The 23067-nt window shown below is 37.1% G+C and overlaps 1 protein-coding gene across 5 annotated transcripts in view; it reads left to right on the top strand.

Annotated features, from left to right (window-relative positions):
• LOC133527703 (heterogeneous nuclear ribonucleoprotein K) overlaps nucleotides 1-23067 on the top strand; it is a 74492-nt gene that overhangs the window by 37654 nt on the left and 13771 nt on the right. The window contains exons 1-4 of one of the 5 annotated variants that reach the window (XM_061864836.1): nucleotides 2989-3093; nucleotides 3359-3400; nucleotides 12050-12150; nucleotides 22694-22750. In XM_061864836.1, coding sequence (XP_061720820.1) covers nucleotides 12061-12150; nucleotides 22694-22750 — 147 coding nt within the window. In that variant the 5' untranslated portion in view covers nucleotides 2989-3093; nucleotides 3359-3400; nucleotides 12050-12060. Of the gene's footprint in view, nucleotides 1-2988; nucleotides 3145-3253; nucleotides 3272-3358; nucleotides 3401-12049; nucleotides 12151-22693; nucleotides 22751-23067 lie in introns of those variants that run through there. The other 4 variants (XM_061864834.1, XM_061864837.1, XM_061864835.1 and 1 more) reach the window with 4 other exon arrangements.

Genomic DNA, 23067 nt, shown 5'->3' with positions numbered 1-23067 from the left:
GAAAATGGCATTGAATTATTTTAATATTTAATACTCGTATTGTGGACATGAAAAATGTTGAAAGTATTTTTGCCAAATTGCTATTCAATCGATCCAGTAGTTTTGGAGCAAATCAATTGTAACAGATGTATTGACAGACAGCCACACGTGACCCTATAAGGGTTCTTTTTAAGCTTTTGAGGTATGGAACGAGACCCGCGTTATCCTAATAGATACTACGACAGGACTGTTTCTCCCACGGTCAGTTCTATGTGGCGTGCTCCCGTGTAAGTTCACCTCAAAGTTTGGTTCTATTATTAACTATAACATAAGGAAGTACTTTAACAAGTATAAAGTTGTGGAATACTTCATGCATTTTTCAGAACATGATTCTAAATCTAATACCTAATCGCGGACAAACATACATACCTACATTAGCGGAAAAAAATCTATCATATTGTAATATTTCAAATTAGATGAAACCAAGAACTGAATTGTTGATAACTAATCAAAAAAGGGTATATTGATTTATTCTCAACCAATTATACGCTAACAGGCCGGTACATATTTCGAAATTCAATTTGAATTCATTTTTCTGGAATTTAACGTCTGTCACTAGTAGTATTTAAGTCGATAAAAAAACGGAATATCGTGCTAATTCGTAATCATATTTGTAAGAAATATCAGTTCCGTCATGGGGAGACCTCATGGAAATAAAAACTTAACAGTAGCTATACAAGAAGCAATTATAAATGGCCTCACACAATCGACGCCGTCTAAGCAATTTCAAGTTCATCAGTCTACTATATCGAAGGTTTTGATACGGGAAAAAGCTCACGGAGGTGTCAAAAGGCCCAACAGACCTGGTCGCCCACGCTGCACATCAAGTTTGAACATTTTGCGAATAGCAAGACACAATCCACGACTCACGGCAAAGCGACATTATGCGGGAAATATCGTGTGGAAATTCAGTTTCTGTGTCCGTACGTTCTGTAAGAAATCGCCTGATGGATGGTGGACTTGGCTAGAAAAAAATATGCGAAAGAACATCTTTCTTGGACTGCGGAAATGTGGGAAAAGGTAATCTGTAGCGATGAATCCAAGTTTTTACTGTTCGGAATAGATGGAATTACTTACGTACGGCGTCCCGACAATGCTCGCTATGACCCCAAGTATCAGCTCCCTACAGTCAAACACGGCGGCGGCTCGCTTATGGTGTGGGGCTGTTTCAGTGCAAGTGGAGTTGGTCCTTTACATCAAATAAACGGCATTATGACGAAGGAAGTTTATGAAGGAATATTACAAGATGTGTTTCTTTCCTGGGCACGCCAAAATTTCGGCAGAGCGTTTATGTTTCAGCAAGATAATGACCCGAAACATTCGTCTAATCTTGTTAAACAATGGTTCAAAAAACGTAGAGTGAGGGTTTTGGAATGGCCCAGCCAAAGTCCGGACTTGAATCCTATAGAAAACCTATGGAAGGAGCTAGGTCGTCGTGTGAGTGCAAGAAATGCAAGAAATGTCAACGAAAGATTTGAACAATTAATGGAGTGGGAACGCATTCCAAGTTCTTTCCTCGCGAAGTTGATTGCATCACTGCCCCGAAGATGCCAAGCTGTTCTTGATGCAAAAGGTTTCAGTACCAAGTACTAATCTAATATTTTGATTTTCAGTGCAGAATCTGTAATTTTTGATGTTTTCTTTATTAATAAACCACTTTTACCTATATTTCGAGTATTAGTTATTTTATGCACTTTTTTAATAAACTCGTACAAAACGAGTTTCTTATATGGTGTCATACAAATGTAGTATATGATTTTACTCTCCATCTAAAGGACTTTCACATGATAATCGTTTAGGCAGCCTTAGTCGTTCTCATAAAAAAATACTTAAAAAAACACAAATATGATAGATTATTTTCCGCTACTGTACATGCGTTCATACAAACGTACGGGTCAAACTGAGAACCTTTTTTTTACGCGGGCGAAGCCGCGGGCTAAAGCTAGTCAAAATTATAAACAATGATTCACTTCACCTCCTTGGTTGTCCTGTCCTAGATCAATCCTTTGAAAATTTCGTCGATGCGAAAATTCTTAATTTCAAAGCAACATCACGTCGTTTGTCAAAAATTAATATATTTTAGCATTATTAAGCATTGCCTTTTTGTCCCAAAATTTACTTATATACTTCGCGGAACCCATCTCTGGAAATATCCCAATTTGGTCTCAAATTATATACATTAGTCATAGAAACGCTCACATCCATCTTCAACATGCCTTTTGACGAAAGATCTTGGACCCAGCTAGCCTACCCATTAGGTTTGGCGGCCTGGGTATCCGCAAAGTTTCCTGTGTTGCTCTACCTGCGTTTTTGTCCTCGGTGCATGGTGCTCAGAGCCTTATAGAGAAAATATTTGATTCTTCCATTGGATCTATGGAGGCCGCACACTGCTCCGAGGCCAAGAACGTTTGGTCTATAACCTGCCCCGACACGGATCCGCCTGTCAATCCTTGCTTGCAGAAGCAATGGGACGAACCGCTCTGTCAACTAGTACGGAAAAACCTTTTAGATACGTCAACTAGTTTGACAGGCCGAGCTCGTCTCCTTGTGACTGCGGAGTGGGAGTCGGGTCTGTGGCTGCAGGCAATACCCTCGCCAAATACTATCGCGACGTGTTGGACACATCATTGTAATCGTATTCTTGCTTTCATCATGCTAGAAGTATGTGTTTAGTGTGAAAGTTTTATTTAAACTTCGGCTAGATTTGCGATTACAATAATACCGAAAGAAGATCAAAGAAAACGAAAGCGGAATAAGGAGGTCCAAAGGTAAACAATCATCGCTTGAAACCTCATCAATATTGTGGTGTCGCGGGCTGTGCTAAGCTCGTCGTGTAGTATCTTGGAAATGGAACATTCAGGTTGTCTTGCGGTGTGACTCGTTAAGTCGTCGTTTCCGGGGCACAATGAGAGGCGGGGGTTATCGACGGGGCCGCTGATGCGCATGTGCCCCGCCGGCGCCCCAGAGTCTCGCCGGTGCCTACTAACGCCCGCGCGGCCTCTGGTCGTCGCCAGTTCCCTCGCGCGAGCCTGCCCGTCAGGACGCCCTACTAAGGTGCATATTGCCCCACGCGACACCCAATTACGACATGCGCCTTTCAACAATGTACGGCTATTATACTCTATTTGCTACACCTTCAGACAAAAGCTTCCAATTTATCGGTTCTCAATAAGCCGCTTCTGGGTTTTAGATGCAATTAGAATTTCTTCTGTTCGACAACCACCAAGTCAATGTCAGTGGCACATTTGGTCTGAAAACGTCACATGTTCCAGCGAAATTGCTTTAGGGCATAAAATTGATCCACTATTCGTTGTTCTAGGTCTAATCAGCCATCCATTGCAATCCTCTTAATAAAATATAGGTAAGTTATTTTAAAACCCTTGTTGGTGAATTATTTAACGTCCTTTGTTTATTTATCTAATTTTGCTTGCATTTTTTCGGTAATCATTATGAAGAGTATAATCGGAAAATTTGCTTAAGTAAATTGTTCCCAGAGAATCTATAATCTTAGATTTTCCACAGCCATCAGCTTGCACTTTTATTTATATGAATCCACAGCATAAGTTCGTGATTTTAACCGCTCACTACCTGCACTATTTACTCTTAACCCTGACTTTGTGCAATCACCCCTTTGTTGCACTTCCGCAATGGTTTTGATAAACTGATGATGCAGCTGCCCTTAAAATAGTCTGCTGTGTTCTTGACTTCTACTCCACATATATCATGCGCACAAGCTTAATAGAGGAATTATTGTTAAGGAGCCCTGTATATCCTCCACGCGTTAAACCGACTCATAAAAACTATAACATGGCACACGTGATTGAGACTAATCAATAAAAATTCAGGAAAAGCAAACTTAGGAAATAGGCGTGCATATAAAACAACCTTCGGCTTTCTCGTTATTATTAGAGCACATACATTACAATTTAGGAGTCACCAGTACAGAGCCGCCACCATACAATAGTACATTATGATACAAGTGTGCTAAGTTGGTCATTACACACGAGACGATATTGTGCGCGCGAGCTGCAAGCGAGCGCGCAATAAGAAAGCAGATGTGTGTAATGACCATAGCACACGCGTCTCATACGACGTTTTTCAACACACTTGCGAGGAAAAAAGAAAACTTATAAATTAGATTTATTTTGTCAAAACAGTAAAAGTACGTACAATTTTCAAAATGGTGGCTTACAGTTTTAACATCGAATAACTGCACCAAAGTGAGCTGGGCTTGTAGGCACTTATTCACCAGTTCATTGAAGTAAGCTACCAACACGTTTTCCAAGAAAGACTGGGCGTTTTTTGCTGATTTTCCATTGAACAAAAGTTTCATATGCCGCCAATTATTTTTCACCTGATCTTGATGGTAAAAGGCTATCATCGTTCTCGGCTCTTGCCTCTATTAGTATTACTGGCAGCGTCAATTTTATGTTCTTCATTTTCAATGCTTGAAAATGACATTTTCGTCAATATATAAACTAAAAACATGCAAAACTATTCCAATTTTATGACAAATATGGAAAATGGCTGGCGCGTTAATTTTTTTTTACGCACGATTCCAATGCGCGCGCGAGGCAAAGGCGCGAACGAAATCGACAAACAGCCATTTAAAAAAATGTAAAAAAGCTACTATTTTCGTATTTCTATTCGACGGATGGAGATCAAATCGATAAAATGTTATGTTTATTCTTTAATGAAATTTACGAGATAATTTAATCCATAAATTATGTTTGGTGTGATAAAACCTCTTTGAACATTTGAAACACCTAATAGTTGGTTAAAAAAACTGTATTACTCTAACAAATTAAGAAGGCTTCGTTTCCATGCATATTATTAGCCATCAGTTGCTTTCTTTAACTCAGTCGGATAATATAATGAAAAAGCACGAGTGTTATAATATACTGAAAAAGCACGCGTGTTTAATATCTAGGATTATGAGCCAAAAATCGGTGGAATAAAAACCTCGTTTTGAGCAAGTGTGTTGAAAACGTATAACGTTATACTCACATTTTATAACGATAAGCTAAAATAACATGAAACTTGGCATGAACATTGAAGTGTCATATATATAGATATATGACACTTCAATGTACAACAGGCATAGGCCTGAAATTAGTTTTCATTGCTAGAAATTGTAATAGAGCGAGTAGAAGATTTACATGGAAATATTATAATCGCTATTCAATTTGTGTTGCTAGAAATCTAGCAAAGAAAACTAATTTTAAATGTAACTTCAATTATATGAAAAGGTGAATTCGGCGGCTCTGTACTGGCGACTCTTAATTTAATCGTGAATCAAATACATTCCAATTGTTTAGGCAACTACATCTTAGTTGTCGTCTTCATTAATTACACATGGAGAATACGCGGAAACAGGGAGAACAGGCTAACGTCGCATTCAATTAAGCTTGTCGACTTGCCGAAAGGGGGTAGCTGAAACGCCAATTTCATTTCCGTTTGGCATAGGTACAGAATTACAGAAAATACCTGTTTTTAACGTTATAATTTGTATAATTTTCAACAATTGAACCTACTTCACAAATAAGTAATTAACGAGCTACAGGTTTCAGCAAATCACAAGCCTCGGTTTCATGCAATACTAATTCTTTGTCTCGACTGCGTTTTGCCTACTGCAAAGCAAAAGGCAGGGCGAGTCGTGGCGTAGCAAAAAATGTTTGCGACAGCTGGTAGAGAGACATTTTGATCAAGGCTGGTCGAGTTTTTTTTACACGTTTTTTGGAGGTTCGTCTGTGTGTAGGAACACCTGCCGGCGGCGGCCCGGCCGCTGGCTCCTATGCGCTCTCCAACACGCTTTTAATCGTTTCTACCTGATTCCTATATAGGGTTGCTATGACTGGTACTTATGTCGAGTGAACCACGTCTATTGCACAACTTTTTTTAACTTTATACGTTTAGATACTCGCCCTTATAAAACATTTATTCGTGTAGAAATAGTAGGTTATGTCATAAGGGAGCAAAATAACATATTTACGGCGAGGCGTACATTGAAATTGAATCCAAAATGAAGCGAAGGATTCTATAATAGAATCCCGAGAGTAATGAGAATTCTAAAATAGAATCCTGAGTTGGATTCAAGTGTGTTACGCCCAAGATGGAAATAATTTTGCAACCATGTGACACATATTGCTTTTCACATCACCTATTCAGCAAAATATTATTTAAACAAAACAATATAAAATGTGACCGCGGCCGGCAACGTCCCACTTTGACGCTTCTCAGGATGCCTTGTGAGATTATTCGTTTAAAAATACAAGCAAATCTCGTCCTTATGGCAAGCGACAAAGTCGGACGTTTTGCCGGCCGCGGTCACAAATAGTGCCCTAGAACAGATAAGTGTTACTTTGATCCCTTCTAGCAGGGAAGAAAAGCGCCACTTTTATCCCTCATAGCAGGGAAAAAAGCCTTTATTCGAGTAGGTGATGTGAAAACACTTTTTTAAATTCTTGCCAGTATTCAATAGTACATTGTGTAACGAGGGGGGTATATGAAATTTTGGATACGAGGGTGGTAATTCCCGACAGCCGCAGGCTGGAGAAGAGAAATAGCAATAGTTAGATAGATAGATAGATACATTCTTTATTCATACCCACAACATACATGGCATTAGGATCAAAACAAACAAAAAAGAAAAGTGTAAAATAAAAGCATGCAAACTTAATTTAATTAAAAAAAATTTTTTTTTAATTAATTCGCCATGTGTCGTGGCACAGAAAGGCGCTGACTCGGCATAATGATGCCGCAAGCCACATCGCTGGTATTCTGCCAGTACCTTACACAAAAATGGGCAACGCTTTTTAAACACCTAAGTTGGTACAGTCAGCGTCAAATAGTTTGTAGCAACTAAAGTAGCCAAATAGTTCGGTACACCATATATTTAGTATGGGTTACCGAACTATTTGGCCACTTTGACTGCTACAAAGTATTTGACGCTGACTGTACAAGAAATAAAGAAAAACTACTGTGCAATTTGTGTGTGTGCCGTGTACTTTATAAGTATTATGTGAGTGAGTGTATACATATATATGCGTGTGTGCGTGTTTTTCTATCTTATATACCATATATTTAGACTTAATAGGATATATTAAGGACCAGGCAATTTGCAGAGAACCACTCTGAGAGTCGTTTCAGATCATCATTTAACTTCACAACAGCGGTAGCGAAATCTCGAGGATGAAATGAAACGATATAAAAACCTGCAGATCATCAGCGTAAAGATGGTATTTACAGAATTTGATGCAATTGATGATGTCGCTGCTGTACAAAATGAATAAAAATAAAAATAGTTGTATTTCAAATATAGTATATTTGAAACTTTTGGCTTATATTTAATGTTTTTTTTTATTCGTTGCCATAAATAGAAGGGTTTCTAAAGTATAATTTGCCAAATATATGAATACGATTATTGCATGAGATTAACAGTTAAAAAAAACATATTTCCCAAATAAGTCAAAATAACAGAATAATACTTAGTGCTTGTAATTAACGAAGACATAGACTATATTTTCCGTATAATTTCAGATTTTTATTTTTCTTCCACATGGGTTTTTTGGGAGTCAATGTTGACCATTTTTCGAAATTCTCAATTTACACAACTACTTTTTTTATTGAAGATAATATTCTACGGCGATGAAATTTATTTACCAGTATAAGAAGGGCAAGGACATTCTATTTTTGATAAAATTACCTCTTGATGTGCTATAGGGTTCCCACAGAAAATAGTTGAAAATCGTAAAAATGGACCGAAAGCTTGAACATTTTAGCTGGCCACCATTTTGTTTGTAGTTGGCTTAGCTAACTTTTATCATACAATATAAAATACTCATTTCATACCTAATCAAATAAAGAAAGATTTATTTGGTTACCTATTCTAAATCAAAAGTTAGACCACATTATGTACAAGCAGGAATTTGACCCGATTTTTTCCTTCGAATGATTAGATTAGATTAGATTTATTTATTTCTTAAAGAAAAAGACACAGTATTTTACACAAAAGGATAAAACAAAGGCTTTCACTAAAAGATCGTCAACTTAACATTAAAACAAACAATATAAATATTTAAAATTAATAAATAAAGAAATGTCATGACAAAAAAAAAATGTCAATGATACATAGGGACAACCTAGGTATTGTCGAAATGTCAAAAAGAATAAAAAACAAATATATTTACAAAAACACTAAGTTATAAATAACTATCTGTAAAGTAATTTAAATGAAAAATATAATGAAAATATATTATGTCAACGATCTTAATTGCTAAAAATATTAATACAATGTCAATTCATATTAAATTAAATTAAATGTCACAGTTATACACACTATAATGGACACTGCTCCGAAATTAAAAGAAAAAAAAAATGATGGTTGTCTAACTCTTCTGGTATCATAAAGGTTATCCTCAAATTTTTTCAATGAAATCAAAGTTCATGCGGCGCACTTTTTATTTCAAATTTGTCGAAATCAGATGAAATGGCCAGATTCAGACTACATTTTAAACGAAATAATTCTTAATACGGTGACATATCAAAGATTCGTCGGCCATTTTGTAATTTCTTGACAGGTTAGCATCGAGGGCACAGAACTATTCGGCATTCAGCCATGATTGAAAATTATGTAAATATATTTTAAACGGCTATTAAATTAATCAAATTAAATAATTTTGAACATAAACAAAAATATTAAATTATAAACGTCAGTATTTTAAAAGTAAAACTCATTTACAGTACATATGGTGCTACTTTACCGCACTAGTGCGAAAATTAGCATATTACGTTACTGTGTCAAATATTTAAAGGGCCATATGTACTGTAAAACGTTGTACGATACATGTGCGGATAGGTAATTCGCAACTCGTGTCGATTTAAAACACTCCCTTCGGTCGTGTTTTAATTTATCGCCACTCGTTTCGAATTTCCTATTTTTCGCACTTGTATCGTAATGTACTATTATGCTACTTGGTTTGTATGAATAAGTGACATAATTAAAGAAAAAAGCTATAACTCCCTACTTTTTTTTTCACAATCCATAACTCCCGTGGGAACAAAATAGGCCTTTGTCCTTCAGCACACCTGCGTGAAATAAGATCTTTTCCGAGCAAGTGTGATGGAAATATATTTAATAATAAACATAAAAGAATATACGTGACATATATATACAACATACAGAGATAAACAACAGGCGGTCTTATGTCTAATAAGCTATCTCTTCCAGACACCTTACCAATATTGCACAAAATCTACCAATATTAGTTATATAAACAAAGTATAGCATAGGTTCTCGCGTAGATGTAGAGCGTTTTGTATTTTGTTATTTCGTCATGCTCATTTTCACGACAAAAAGTGGTCCATAAAATAAATATATTCAAAGCCAGCTACTTTAAACAAGTGTTGACTCGTCAGATGAAACCTAATACCCAAATGGATCAGAATGACCTATAGCTGAAACTTTCAGATTTTGGTGTTAGTAACCCTTTGGTGCGGTCGCGAATTGCGGACACCTGCGAGGTGTCAGTGACCCCGGCACCTGCTGCCGGCAGACGCCCTATTACCATACGCTGGCACTGAAATTGCTTATGTTTTTACGAGGACAGCAATTTTGAAGCCATGTGTTATGTTCCGTGTAAGACTAAGTGCGCATTTGGTGCGCATCGTGCAATTTTGACAAATGTGCTAGAGACAATACGATTCTGCTGAGAATTTTGTACTTATTTTTATTTATTATGATTAAAATTATAGTTTAATGGAATAACTAATTAGTTTCCTCTGTCATATTATAGAATTTTGTTTTATCTTATAAACTTTTTAACGTGTTATCACTGTTATCGTCAGTTCATTTTATTTGTATATTTTTCCCAAAAAAGAAACATGATCTACGTACATATGTTTTAATTGGCGTAGGTACAGTCACGTCTGAAAACATCGACACGATCGAAGTGCCAAAATATGTATACACGACTTTATGGCCCAGTGTATACATATTTTTGGCACTTTGTCCTTATCGATATTTTCAGATATGACCGTACCTACGCAAAAAAAACGTCCGAAAGATTTAGCAGTTTACAAATACTTAATAATTACTTGTAAACTGTTAAATCTTATGCATAATATTACTAATCTATTCCAAGTTACAAACGTATTTTTGCATTGCTTATTTCGCTGGAAACCTTTACGTACTTGTAGTATTTAATTAATAAGGACTAGTTACGTCGTACTGAGTATATTTTATTTAGCTGAAACATGAAGAAACAAATAAATATAAATATTGTGTCATAACTTTTAAACTAAACTAAATTATATCAATCGAAATTAATAATAATATGTACTTAAGTATAACGGAAACGAAAAATTAAAAATGAAGTAAACCCTCACCTGCAAGGAGAATATTTAGTGCAGGATTGCGGCGTACTGCAGTCATGTTGGCAGCTCAACACGCTAGCTCGAAACTGCTAGCTACATACTTTAATATTATCGGTAAATGCGGCCTTTTATTGATTTTACGAATGTCCTGCTTTCTGCTGGTAGAATTTAATCGATTTTCATACATTTTGTTCAGTTGGTTCGGTCATAGACTTCATCAAACAACATATTTAAAAAAACAACCCAAACTCAATCGTCTCTTAGAATCATCTTCTACTTTGCAACATACATAAATAAGTAAAATAAATTAGTAAAAAATATAAAAGTTGGTGTTGGTTATGACTTGTGATACAATGTCTAAATACACCTTTCTGTAGTTTCTGTAAGTAGCTCCTATTATTGATATAATGTAGGTTAGTAATCAATCCGTAATTAAGGTAGCGGGATCGATAGCAGCCAGGCGCCGCCGGGCCGCCGGCGCGTCCTGCATCCTGTACCTTGCCTCTAGCTCTCGTCAACCGGTTACAAAAACTAGCCCTATCCGCAATAATAATTACTGTTTTATTACCATTGCGACTACAAAGTATTTCAAAAACTCTGCCCACGTATAATACCATCTGACGCGAGCTAACCAGTTGCCTTTTGTAATAATGTGAGTAGCGCTGACTGTGGCAGTGGCAGATCTCAGAGGCAGTGGAGTTACAAACCGAAAACAACTAACAAAATATCCAACCACAACATGTATGGGTATAGCCCCATTAAATATATATTTTTCCGGAACAAACTTGTCCTTAACTTTGGACCCTAAGAGTAAAAAAAAAATTCGTTGTGTATTTCGGTGAAATCCAATGTTCCCTGCGGGAAATAGCGCTACCCCTTGTTATAATAAGGTACTTGTCAGCGAATACGCTGAACAGCTCGCGACAAGCCCTCGACTCGAGTCATACCAGTCTAGTGCTGATATAAAACGGCCACCGCACGTTGATAATGGCTCTATTTTCATCCCTGTAAACGAATTCCGTGCGCTACGCCATTTCAATATTTACGATAATTGTGCACTTACTCTTGGTTCTTGTTTTTGATCGAGGTATGCAAGCAAAGTATCTACATTCTTGCATAGAATTTCAATTTTATTCCAATAATATGGCGGAAGGGGTTATTGAATGTTCCCGTAGCTTAACTAACTTTCAAATTTTTGTTGAGAGTTTACTATTTTAATGTATTAAAAAATAGAATTAAACTTAGAAAACGTCGTCGGCGTGGGCTAAGGACGATTTACACGTATTTTATACAACATTTTTATTTCATACAAAGATTAGATTTTAAATTAAGTAATTTTTTTCTGGCCAATAATTTTATTGTCTATGGGAATATAGTTTCTAAAAAGTATATGTGATAGGCCATCTCTTTGTTTCATATTTGTATATTGCAAAACTTATCTAGTGACCTATGTATTGTTTCTTCCTAAATAATTAAATTATGAGATAAGTTTTATCTCCCCATTAAACTGCAAGCCTGTGGGTCTTTGTAATAATTTTTCCGTTTAGTATTTTCGCAATACCAAGAATAAAGTTTCAGAAATTTGTAAAAAAACGAAAGCACTTGAAAATATAAATTGTTTGATTGGTTTGTTCAGATACGATCGCGATGAAGCGGGACGCGTACGGCGACGACGGCCCCACCATGAAGCGGCATCGCCAGCCCGACGACGAAGTCACCTTCCTCATACCTAGCAAGGTGAGTCTATACCCTAAGCCAAGGGTCTCCAAACTACGACTCACGCGAGTCGGATCCGATCGCTAGCCTACCAATCTGGCTTTCGAAAGGAAGTGAAGGCCTGGATGTGGCTCTCGAGTCAAATATTTGGAGACTCCTACACCGATAATGTCAAACATTTGTAGAAGAACAGTTGTAGAAGACCTTGATAACAACAACAAGTGCTTAGCTGTCTTCCTAGATCTAAAGAAAGCTTTTGATACAGTCTCTCTTCCCATTCTTGTGCAAAAGTTGGAGCGAAAAGGTATCAGAGGAATACCACTTTTACTTTTCAAAGATTACCTCTATGGTCGACAGCAACGGGTTAAACTAGGCGAATGTGTCAGCGAGGAGGAGGATGTCGAGTATAGCGTACCGCAGGGAAGCGTTCTGGGTCCGACTTTATTTTTAGTTTACATAAACGATCTCTGCGATATGTCCATTCCCAGCGCAAAAATACTCTCTTACGCAGACGACACAGCTATTATTTTTAGCGGAAAATCATGGGGAGAGGCAAGGGTCATGGCTGAAGTCGGAATGGCTCACATCTCAAAGTGGTTAAGGATGAACCTACTAACATTAAATACCAACAAAACAAAATATGTTTGTTTCAGTATCTCACAGCCAACTTCTCAATTAGATTCACTTAGGTTTTACTGTTTTTCAAAGTATTCCCCTTGATGATCTATGCACTTTTGAACCAATTTCTTATTCGTGTGAACCAATTTTTGAAGCACTTCTGCCACTCCGCCTGAGGTACCTCCATAACGTGTTGTTTAAATGCGTCGACAGCATCTTCAGCGGTCGAAAATCGTTGACCGCGAAATTTATTTTTTATATTGGGAAATAAATAAAAATCATTGGATAAATAAAAATCATCAGAGATTGCATGTAGCGGAAATGAGAATGTTAAGATGGATGTGTGGTGTTACAAGAATGGATAGGATAAGGAATGAGTATATAAGAGGAAGTCTGAAAGTTGCACCCATAATAGAAAAAGTAAGAGCGAATCGCCTAGCGTGGTATGGGCATGTGATGCGGAGGGATGAAAGTCATGTGACGAGAAAGGTATTACGAATGAATGTGGAGGGATGGAACGGCAGAGGAAAACCTAGGAAACGGTGGATGGATTGTGTGAGAGATGACATGAAACGAACGCGAGTGAACGATGAGATGACGGGTGACAGAAAGATATGGAAGGAAAAGACATGCTGCGCCGACCCCAAATGAATGGGATAAGGGCAAGCGAATGATGAAATAAAAATCATTGGGTGCCAAGTCAGGGCTGTACGGCGGATGACCCGTTAATTCCACATTTTGACCTTCCAAAAATAGAGTTGTTGACGTATGACAGCTGGCATTGTCATGATGAAGAATGATTCTTCGTCGCTGGTTAGTTTTACGAATTTGTTCAAATACTTCCGGTAAGCAAATGGTCGTGTACCAATCTGAATTAACCGTTTTACGGTTTTCTAGTGGCACTGTAGCTACATGGCCATTAATACCGAAGAAGCAGGCCACCATTTGTTTCAATGTACTTTTTGCACGAGTAACTTTCGTAGGGTTCGGCTCATTTTGAAACACCCATACCGTTGATTGTTGCTTCGTTTCGGGATCGTATGCATAGATCCAGGATTCGTCATCTGTATAGATGTTATAAACGGCCTTTGAGTCACCACGGTTATATTTTTTTAACATTTTATTGCACCATTCGACGCGAGCATCTTTTTGCTCCTTAGTTAAGTTGTGCGGTATCCAACGCGAACAATTTTTTTTTACAGCTAAATGATCATGTAATATGCTATTAATGCTAGTCATAGAAATACCCAGAGTCGCCTCTATCTCGCGGTACGTAACATGTCGGTCGTCCATTATAAGTTTTCGCACAGCCTCAATATCCTGTGGTACAACGACCGATTTCGGGCGACCTGCCTTAACTTCGTCCGTAAGCATACTACGTCCACGATTGAACTCATTAAACCAGTGATACACAGTAGTTTTAGATGGAGCTTCATCACCAAAAGTTGAAGTTAGTTGATCTATGCACTGTTCTTGCGTTAAACCACGCCGAAAATCATAATAAATCATAGCACGAATATTTTCACGAGTGAGTTCCATTCTTGCAGCGAGATGACATTTAAAACCCGTCAAAAACAAAGCACTAGCGTTAATAAGAAAGAAAAAATATACCGGCCCGTACTTAAAAAAGTTCAAATTTTACCATGGAGGTCAAATATACTATTTAAGAAGATTGTAATCCCGGTTTCCGGATATATAAATAGCAGCCCTCCTAAAACAAATCTTACAAAGCCTCGCAACATCCTAAATGAAATCTATATCTCCCTGGTGCAATATGTCTTGTTGTACTGCATATCGGTCTGGGGAGGTGCAGCAAAAGTCGCTTATCATCTATCTTGAAAGGGCTCAACGTGCACTCATAAAAGTCATGTACTTCAAAAAAATTTGATATCCCACTGAAATGCTTTATCAAACTAGTGATCTTCTCTTGGTAAGGAAATTATATGTTCTGCAAACAATAATTAAAAAACACAATACCCTACAACCCCAATTATAAAAACAAAAGAAATATGGTTAATGTAGCTAAATCTTTACGTATGAGAACTAAATTTGCTAGATCGCAGTTTAACTTAAAGTCGTCCTACCTTTATAATAAAATCAACAAAGAATTAGACATTCACTCAAAAACATACCATGAATGTAAATTACATCTCACTAAATGGCTTAAAACTAAAACCTACGAGGAAACGGAGAAACTGCTAAGATCGGAGTACTAGATACATACACATACACACACACGCACACGCGCGCACACAAACACACACACACACACATACATGAACATCCGTCTCAGTCGACATTCACACCTTAAATTTAATGAAACAAATAAGAATTAACAGGAACAGTGTATCTGATTCTTATTGCATGTCTAAGCAATAGGTTAAAAACTGTTTAACTAGTAAATCTGTATCCATACTTGTAGTTATAATATATATATAGTTGTAAATCTAGGGAAGAGCGGTGCCTCCCAACACAAGCATTGTTTTGCTTAACGGGCGGCTCCATCCCCTGCATCACAAAAATGTATATTATTAAGAAATAAAGAATTTTGTATTTGTATAAACATGGATCGCTATTATGGCTCATCTACAAATTGCGTTACACGAGTTTCATGGTTTTTTTTAGGTTTCCGTAGAAAAATGGCAGAAACTTTTCGTCCCTGAAAGTTTCGTCATGTCCGGCTGTCGGTCCATCGATCTATCTGTCTGTCCGTATGTCACGGCCATCACTTTTTATTAAAAGGACACAAGTGCCGCGAAGGTACTCCCTTTATACAAGCTTTTATTCAACTTGCCCTGGCAGTATGTAGGTATGTTTGTGTGGGTAAAATTTGAATCTGATTTTCGATTGAGCTGAAAATTTGCATGCTTATGTTAGGTGACAATTCAATATTATGGTACAAGCGAGCTGATCTGATGATGGAGATAGGAGGTGGCCTCAGGGACTCTGTGATGAAACAACGCAACCTAATTGTTTCTAGGTTTTTAGAATTGTCTAGATGAGTATTATATAGTTACCTTTACCTGTGGCAAGAAAAGTACAGTTAGCGATTGAAGGTAGTACCAAAATGATTTTTTTGCCAAAAATTTGTTCTTGTATAGCTTTTTCATATCGTATGAAAGTACGGAACCCTTCACATATATTGCGTGGCCCTGCACGTAATAGGCCGGTTTTTAGCCTTGCTTTAAATCACTCTTGATAACTAATTCCTACGGGTCGATTCACGAAATCTGTCGTGGATTTTAAATGTCAATTTTGACAGTTCAGTACAAGTCTAGCGCCAGCTTTTGTGAAATCACCTATATCACCTATATGTACTATACAGGGTCGGTTCTTGCACGGACGGTGCAAGAAAATTGACTGCTGCACATGACATAAAATAGTTCGGACATTCATAGTAATAAATAAATAGCTTGGCTATAGAATCTACCTATTACCTACTCTTAATGCTGATGCGACGTTAGTAAAGGTCTCCTCTCAATTCTACAAGAGGAACAAGGGAGAGGGAGAGAGTGGAAGATGACAATCTTGTGTTCATCACACAATATAAATTGGTACTGTTACCAATATTCGAAACGCAATGTAGGAGCGCTAAGTTTTGCGTGCAGAAATACTACTCTAAATATACTACCTCTAGAATCGTTTGAGTACTATCAGCAGTAGTATATATTAATCTAGAGGATAAATCCTCAAATTTATAGTGGGTTTATCATCATTTAGCCTCAAAACGGCCTGTTAGATGGGCATAATAAGTGCCGGGGACTGTAACATTGTGAAACTCTCACAGCCTAAGACAGACGGTATAACTCCATTAAAATGCAATCATGCCGCATGCTAAACAGTTTGATTAAGTTTCGACAGAGATGAGCAAATATGAACAACGAGCTTGCCGTTGCAGTGTACTTTGCTTAAGAGGCAACAGGAGTGGTAATTTCTCCATACAAGAGTACTCGACTGTTTCCTCCGTGGTTTTTGAAGCAAGAGCAATGATTTTTTTTAACTCAGATTATTATTATTAACATCTGTGTCGGACTATTTTGCTTTTTTTGATATTTTGTTTCTTAAGGCCCTAGTGCACTTCAAATATTCGCAAAAACGGCCTAATTTATTAGGCCGCAAAGACAAGCAAACTAGCATGGTATTCAAAAGAGACATCAATTAGCCTAAAAAGCAAAACAGTTCAACAAAGATAATTTAATTACCATTTAGATCTCAAAATGTTGTTTCATTTGGTTAAGTTTTGGAGGAGGAAACAGTCGAGTATGAAACATCGTTTTTTGAGATTTTTACGCAGGATTTTTCGCACCAGTTTTACGTGCCCGCTTCCGTCAGCGAGACGGATATATTTAATTAAAATATTTAAATCTCGGCTCCGTATCCTCTTAAATAGTGTGCATTGTGGCAACTACAACATAAACTGCTCTATTCTATATTGATAAGGAAGAGCTAGGCTCAGATCAAGACAGTTATTCCACAAAGCCTACCATTCTGCTTAATTGACAACATTTCATTTTTATAACACCTGAAATTTTACATATGATTTGGAAGAATTTTGTTTTCTGTACCCCTAGTGTAAATTTGATCGACATCATAACGTGACGAACGCGTTTGCGTTAAGTCTCATTTTGTATAGGATTTTGAGTTTTCAAAACGTCCCGCTTGGCGCGCTCTTTCTAAATCCAATACAAAATGAGACTAAACGCAAACGCGTACGTCACGTTTAGAAATCGAATTTATTTACACTAGGGGTACAGTACCCCTAGTGTAACTTTGATCGACATCATAACGTGACGAACGCGTTTGCGTTAAGTCTCATTTTGTATAGGATTTTGAGTTTCCAAAACGTCCCGCTTGGCGCGCTCTTTCGAAATCCAATACAAAATGAGACTAAAGGCGTGCGTACACTAAACAAGTGCGTACGTCACGTTTGGAAATCGAATTTATTTACACTAGGGGTACAGAACACTGCACACTGCAATATTATATTAATATAAATATAACTACAAAAAATACAAAAGAATAAAAACAAATGCGAGTCGGACTCGCCCACCGAGGGTTCCGTACTTTTTAGGGTTCCGTAGCCAAATGGCAAAAAACGGAACCCTTATAGAGTCGTCATGTCCGTCTGTCTGTCCGTTTATGTCACAGCCACTTTTTTCCGAAACTATACGAGCTATACTGTTCAAACTTGGTAAGTAGATGTATTCTATGAACCGCATTAAGATTTTCAGGTTCAGGTCAGATTTGATATTGAGGTTTCTAATATATTTTTTTTTCTAAATTGAATAGTTGCGAAAGACACTTCCAAAGTGGTAAAATGTGTGTGTGTGTCCCCTATAACTTCTAAAATAAGAAAATGATAAACCTAAAAAAAATATATGATGTACATTACCATGCAAACTTCCACCGAAAATTGGTTTGAACAAGATCTAGCAAGTAGGTTTTTTTTAATACGTCATAAAATAAATTTTTTTTTTTTTTTTTTTCATTAAACCCATACGTGTGGGGGGGTATCTATGGAATAGATCTTCAAAAATGATATTTAGGTTTCTAATATGATTTTTTTCTAAACTGAATAGTATGCGCGAGAGACACTTCCAAAGTGGTAAAATGTGTGCCCCCCCCCCCCCCCCCCCGTAACTTCTAAAATAACAGAATGAAAAATCTAAAAAAAATATATGATATACGTTACCATGCAAACTTCCACCGAAAATTGGTTTGAACGAGATCTAGTAAGTAGTTTTTTTTAATACGTCATAAATGGTACGGAACCCTTCATGGGCGAGTCGGACTCGCAATTGGCCGCTTTTTTAATATTTGTTGTTATAGCGGCAACGGAAATACATCATCTGAGAAAATTTCAACTGTCTAGCTATCAAGGTTCATGAGATACAGCCTGGTGACGGACGGACGGACGGACAGCGGAGTCTTAGTTAGTAATGGACCCTATTACTAACTAAGACTCCGCTGTCCTCCGTTTTACCCTTTGGATACGGATCCCTAAAAATGTTGTAATTTTACCAATTCTACGGAAGAATAGGTAAAAATCACAATTTAAAACAAAGAGAAATACATAATAAAGTTACTATCTATTTATCGTTTTTAAAATGGATAAAGCCGTGTATGGAATGGATCTATGAGGTATATACCCCTCCAAAGTATACCAAATATTGTTTCGTCCCTTACATAGATATAAGAAGTAAGGAGATTTATAACGAAGCATAATTTCAACGAGTCTCGCTGTCTCCAACTGTCCCCCACCACATCATTAAAGGCGTGGCCAGACAACCAACTCACGCGCTGTGATTGGCCAAACCGCGCGGTGTAGGAGCCTAGAGCGGCGGCACTAGAGTGAGGACAATTCGATAGAGCTATCGATATTTTACATGTTCTGAAAATGACCTTATAGTTTAGACATTTTTGTTTTAAGTAATAATTGCCATAGACTTAATTTATATTCCTTTAAATTTTTGACCTTATTACGAGCTAAGAATTTTTAGGTACGTGTAAGGTATATTAGTTGAGCCATAAGTTCTCTCACAAAGGTTTTTACTGATAAAATGTAACACAAAGCTTATAATTAAAAAAAAAACATGTACCATGATGCGAAAGCTTGTTTATGCTTAACTAATCAAATTGGTTTACATTTTAGTCATTAGTTGATGTAATGTTTGTTTAAATTGTTTACTTTGGGATTGTCGTTAGACGCGAGCGCTTCATTAAAAAAAAGTTTCAGTTTATTATAGCATATTTCGTCACCAATTGAAAGCAATTTCAGCATGTTATATAGTAAGTATAATGCACCATTAAATAAGCTTTTATATCATATGTACGAATAATAAGGAAAGAGTAATTATAATTATCAGTAAAAATCTTTCTGATAGAACTTTTGGATCGACTAAGTATACAATATACTATTATTTTAAACATATTTATATTCTAACTGTAACTGGAAACATTTTTCTTGAAAATGATCCGAACCAATAACACTTTTCTCGCTCGTAAACCAGTTAGGGCCCTCTTCCTGTAGCATCTATCCATTTTTCGTTAATACTGGGATTTTCGGGAAACTGAAAAAAATTGCAATCATGAACATATTTCTTTTTTGACTCACTGTAAATTCCATTCACCACCGTTTCTTTTTAAATTTTTTACTCTAAATAATTGTATATTATTATTTTCAATTGTAGTATTGTTTTTTTTTTACTTGTAAACCGTATTATCCACCACAGGACAGGCTATGCCTAGTGTGGGGGCCAGCATAAATGTAATACTGTTATTATTTTATTTCTGAAATAAAACATTTGTACATTTGTACAATTGTACTTAATTAAATCAGTTTATTTTTTGGCTTACCTTTTCGATTTTTAATCCAAATTAATAAGTATTAAATTAAACATTAGGTGCATATAAAATAATTGTAAAATTTTACTTGAAAAATAATTACTTTCGTATGAAAGTAATTATTTTTAATGTGTGTATACAGTATATCCAAACATTTTTATCGATAACGCTCAAAGATCAATTATATGCACGAGCACCACTCTACTTCGCGGCGTCAATGAAGGGAGCGGTTGGCGGTCGTACCAAGAAACAATAATGTCCCTGTGAATATCGTTAGCGGTTTAATGCATTGCGCCGTTGCTAAGGACACTACAAATAGTTTTCCATGCCAAAGCGTCAATGTAGAATGCATAGACAAATTGCCACGCGATTGTATGACAACATGGTCTGACTCAGAAAAATCATATGTCACTGGATTTATTTGTTAAAATGTGTGGTTTTATTGACTAATACTTGAAAAAAAATGTACTATGTAACTCCATGATCCTTATAGTTTTTCCTAATTTGCTACTGTCTTACGGCGGGCCGGTATGGCCACGATGTGGCCATGTCGCGGCGACACGCGCCACGCCTCCGTCAGCCATCTAGTACTTTCTATGATCTGAGGTCCCTTACCTACTGCAAAAGTAATTCGTCGACGACATCGGACAAACATTTTATTACATTACATTCGTTAGTGTTCATCCGTCGGTCTATCGTATCGTATGAAAGCCTGGTATCGTACTCATGTATCAGTATAGATATCTGATATTTTATCAAAATTGTTTTACAACAACAACCGCCACCTTCCAATAACTGGACACCGTATACTAAAATGATAAAATAAGAATTCTATTTATTTATTCGTACAATTCAAGTTAACCATTTGGTTACAGTCGTTCTGAAAATATGAAAATTTACTTGAATTGTGTGAATATCAAACAGAATCTTTGTTAAGGTCCGGTTATTGGAGTTATTGGAAGGTGGTTTTCATTAAATAAAAACTGATTTTTAGCTTAGCAGGGCAGATTTGGGCACAAGCTAGCCAACAAAAAAAGCATGACACCATACGTCATAAGTGTCATAACACAAGCGTTCATGACGGCCTTGGTATTGAAAATATTAAAGCACACGACGATGTAAGGTGTTCCTGGCGTTTAGAGATTTATCAGGGAACACGATATTAGGGACTAATATGTGGCATTATCTATGAAAAGGGACCTTATTGCCGATGGCGCTTACGCCGCACTGCGACGCGCAGCGTTATATTTGTATCGGAGCATCGTTTATAACGGCGGAAGCGCCATCGACAATAAGGTCCCTTTTCATAGATAACATATATGCACCACATACGAGGGCTGCCTTTTAAGTTCTGTCGTTTGGTAAAACTAAAGACAACATAAGTGTTAACTGGTATTTATTGTGTTTTAAAGTAATCACCGTGATACGTAATACACTTTTTCATTCGATCGAACCAGTTTTCGAAACACTTAAAGTCCGAAGCTGGGGTCTCCAAAATGGCCGTTTTGTATGCCTCAACCGCTTCTTCAGGTGTTCGGTACCGTTGACCACGAAGTCGTTGCTTGATTTTTGGAAAAGTGAAGAAGTCATTGGGGCTTAAGTCTGGACTGTACGGCGGGTGTTCCAGATTTTCGACGTTTTGCTCTTTTTTTAAAAAAACTCAATTGTCTGACCGCCAGGCAGAGATTAAGATTTTCAGGTACTTCTAGTAAATAAACATTGGTATACCAGTCAGCATTGACCGTTTTACGATCCTCTAGCACGGCGGTGGCAACGAGACCACTTTTCGCTACAAACGTGGCGACCATTTTTTTCGAAGTGCTCCGTGAGCGTATTAATTTAGTCGGTTTTGGCTCAACTTGGAACACCCAAACAGTCGACTGCTGTTTAGAATCCGGATCGTAGGCATATATCCAAGACTCGTCACCACTGATAATGTCGTAAACGTGTTTAGAATTTCCTCGGTTGAATTTTCGTAGAGTTTTGCGACACCATCTAACGCGAGCCGTTTTTTGGTTTTCACTGACTAAATGTGGTATCCAGCGTGAGATCAATTTTGTGATCAAGCAAAATATTTTGAACACTGGTCCTTGAAATGCCCAATGAAGCTTCTATCACACGGTATGTCGCATGGCGATCTTCGACGATCAGTTGCCGTACAGCATCAATGTTCTCCTGAGTCACGGCTGTTTTTGGTCTACCTTCACGATGCCTATCACTAAAACTAAAGCAACCACGTTGAAATTCTAAACACCAACGTTCCACAGTGCGGAGGCATGGTGCTTACCATAGCACAGTAGTCAACTCTTCAAAGCACTGCAGACACGTTAAACCTCTTTTGAAGTTTAGTAAATTTTCCTTCGAAATTTCCATTTACACAACTGACTTGTCAACTTTGAACCGACGCTGTACTGAAACGATTCGGCCGATCTCGAGTCATTCTTTTGTTTTCGAGTTCTAAATTCAAATATTTTACGATGATACTAGTTTTTTTCATAAAATCGCGGGAGGTTTGCAAACGACAGAACTTAAAAGACAGCCCTCGTAATGGCTTACTGATAGTTAGTAGTTACCCTGTCATTAAATTACAATTTTATGTCAGGTGGCTGGCTCTATCATCGGCAAAGGAGGCACCAACATATCAAAATTGAGAAGCCAGGTCAGTATTTAGAATTAATCGACAGTAATCCATAGTGACATAAAGTACTTACTATTACCCAAATTAGTTTGCACTTGTAACTTTTACATAAGTATACGGATGTAATCGTTTCTACATTTTAATCAGCCATATATTATTTATTTTATGATTTGACTAATTGATTTTATTGTACGAACAGCTAGTAGAAAAAAGGGTATGAACATTTATTGTAATGTTATTTTCATCCATTTCTGTACCCTAGGTGATATATTGTAAGTAAGATGTTATTGTAACTACTAACCTTTTTTACTACAGGTCGGATAACATAAACCCTAAAA

This window comes from Cydia pomonella, chromosome 18, assembly GCF_033807575.1.
Source record: "Cydia pomonella isolate Wapato2018A chromosome 18, ilCydPomo1, whole genome shotgun sequence".
NCBI classification, from domain to species: domain Eukaryota; kingdom Metazoa; phylum Arthropoda; class Insecta; order Lepidoptera; family Tortricidae; genus Cydia; species Cydia pomonella.
This window is presented reverse-complemented; position numbering and strand designations above follow the sequence as displayed.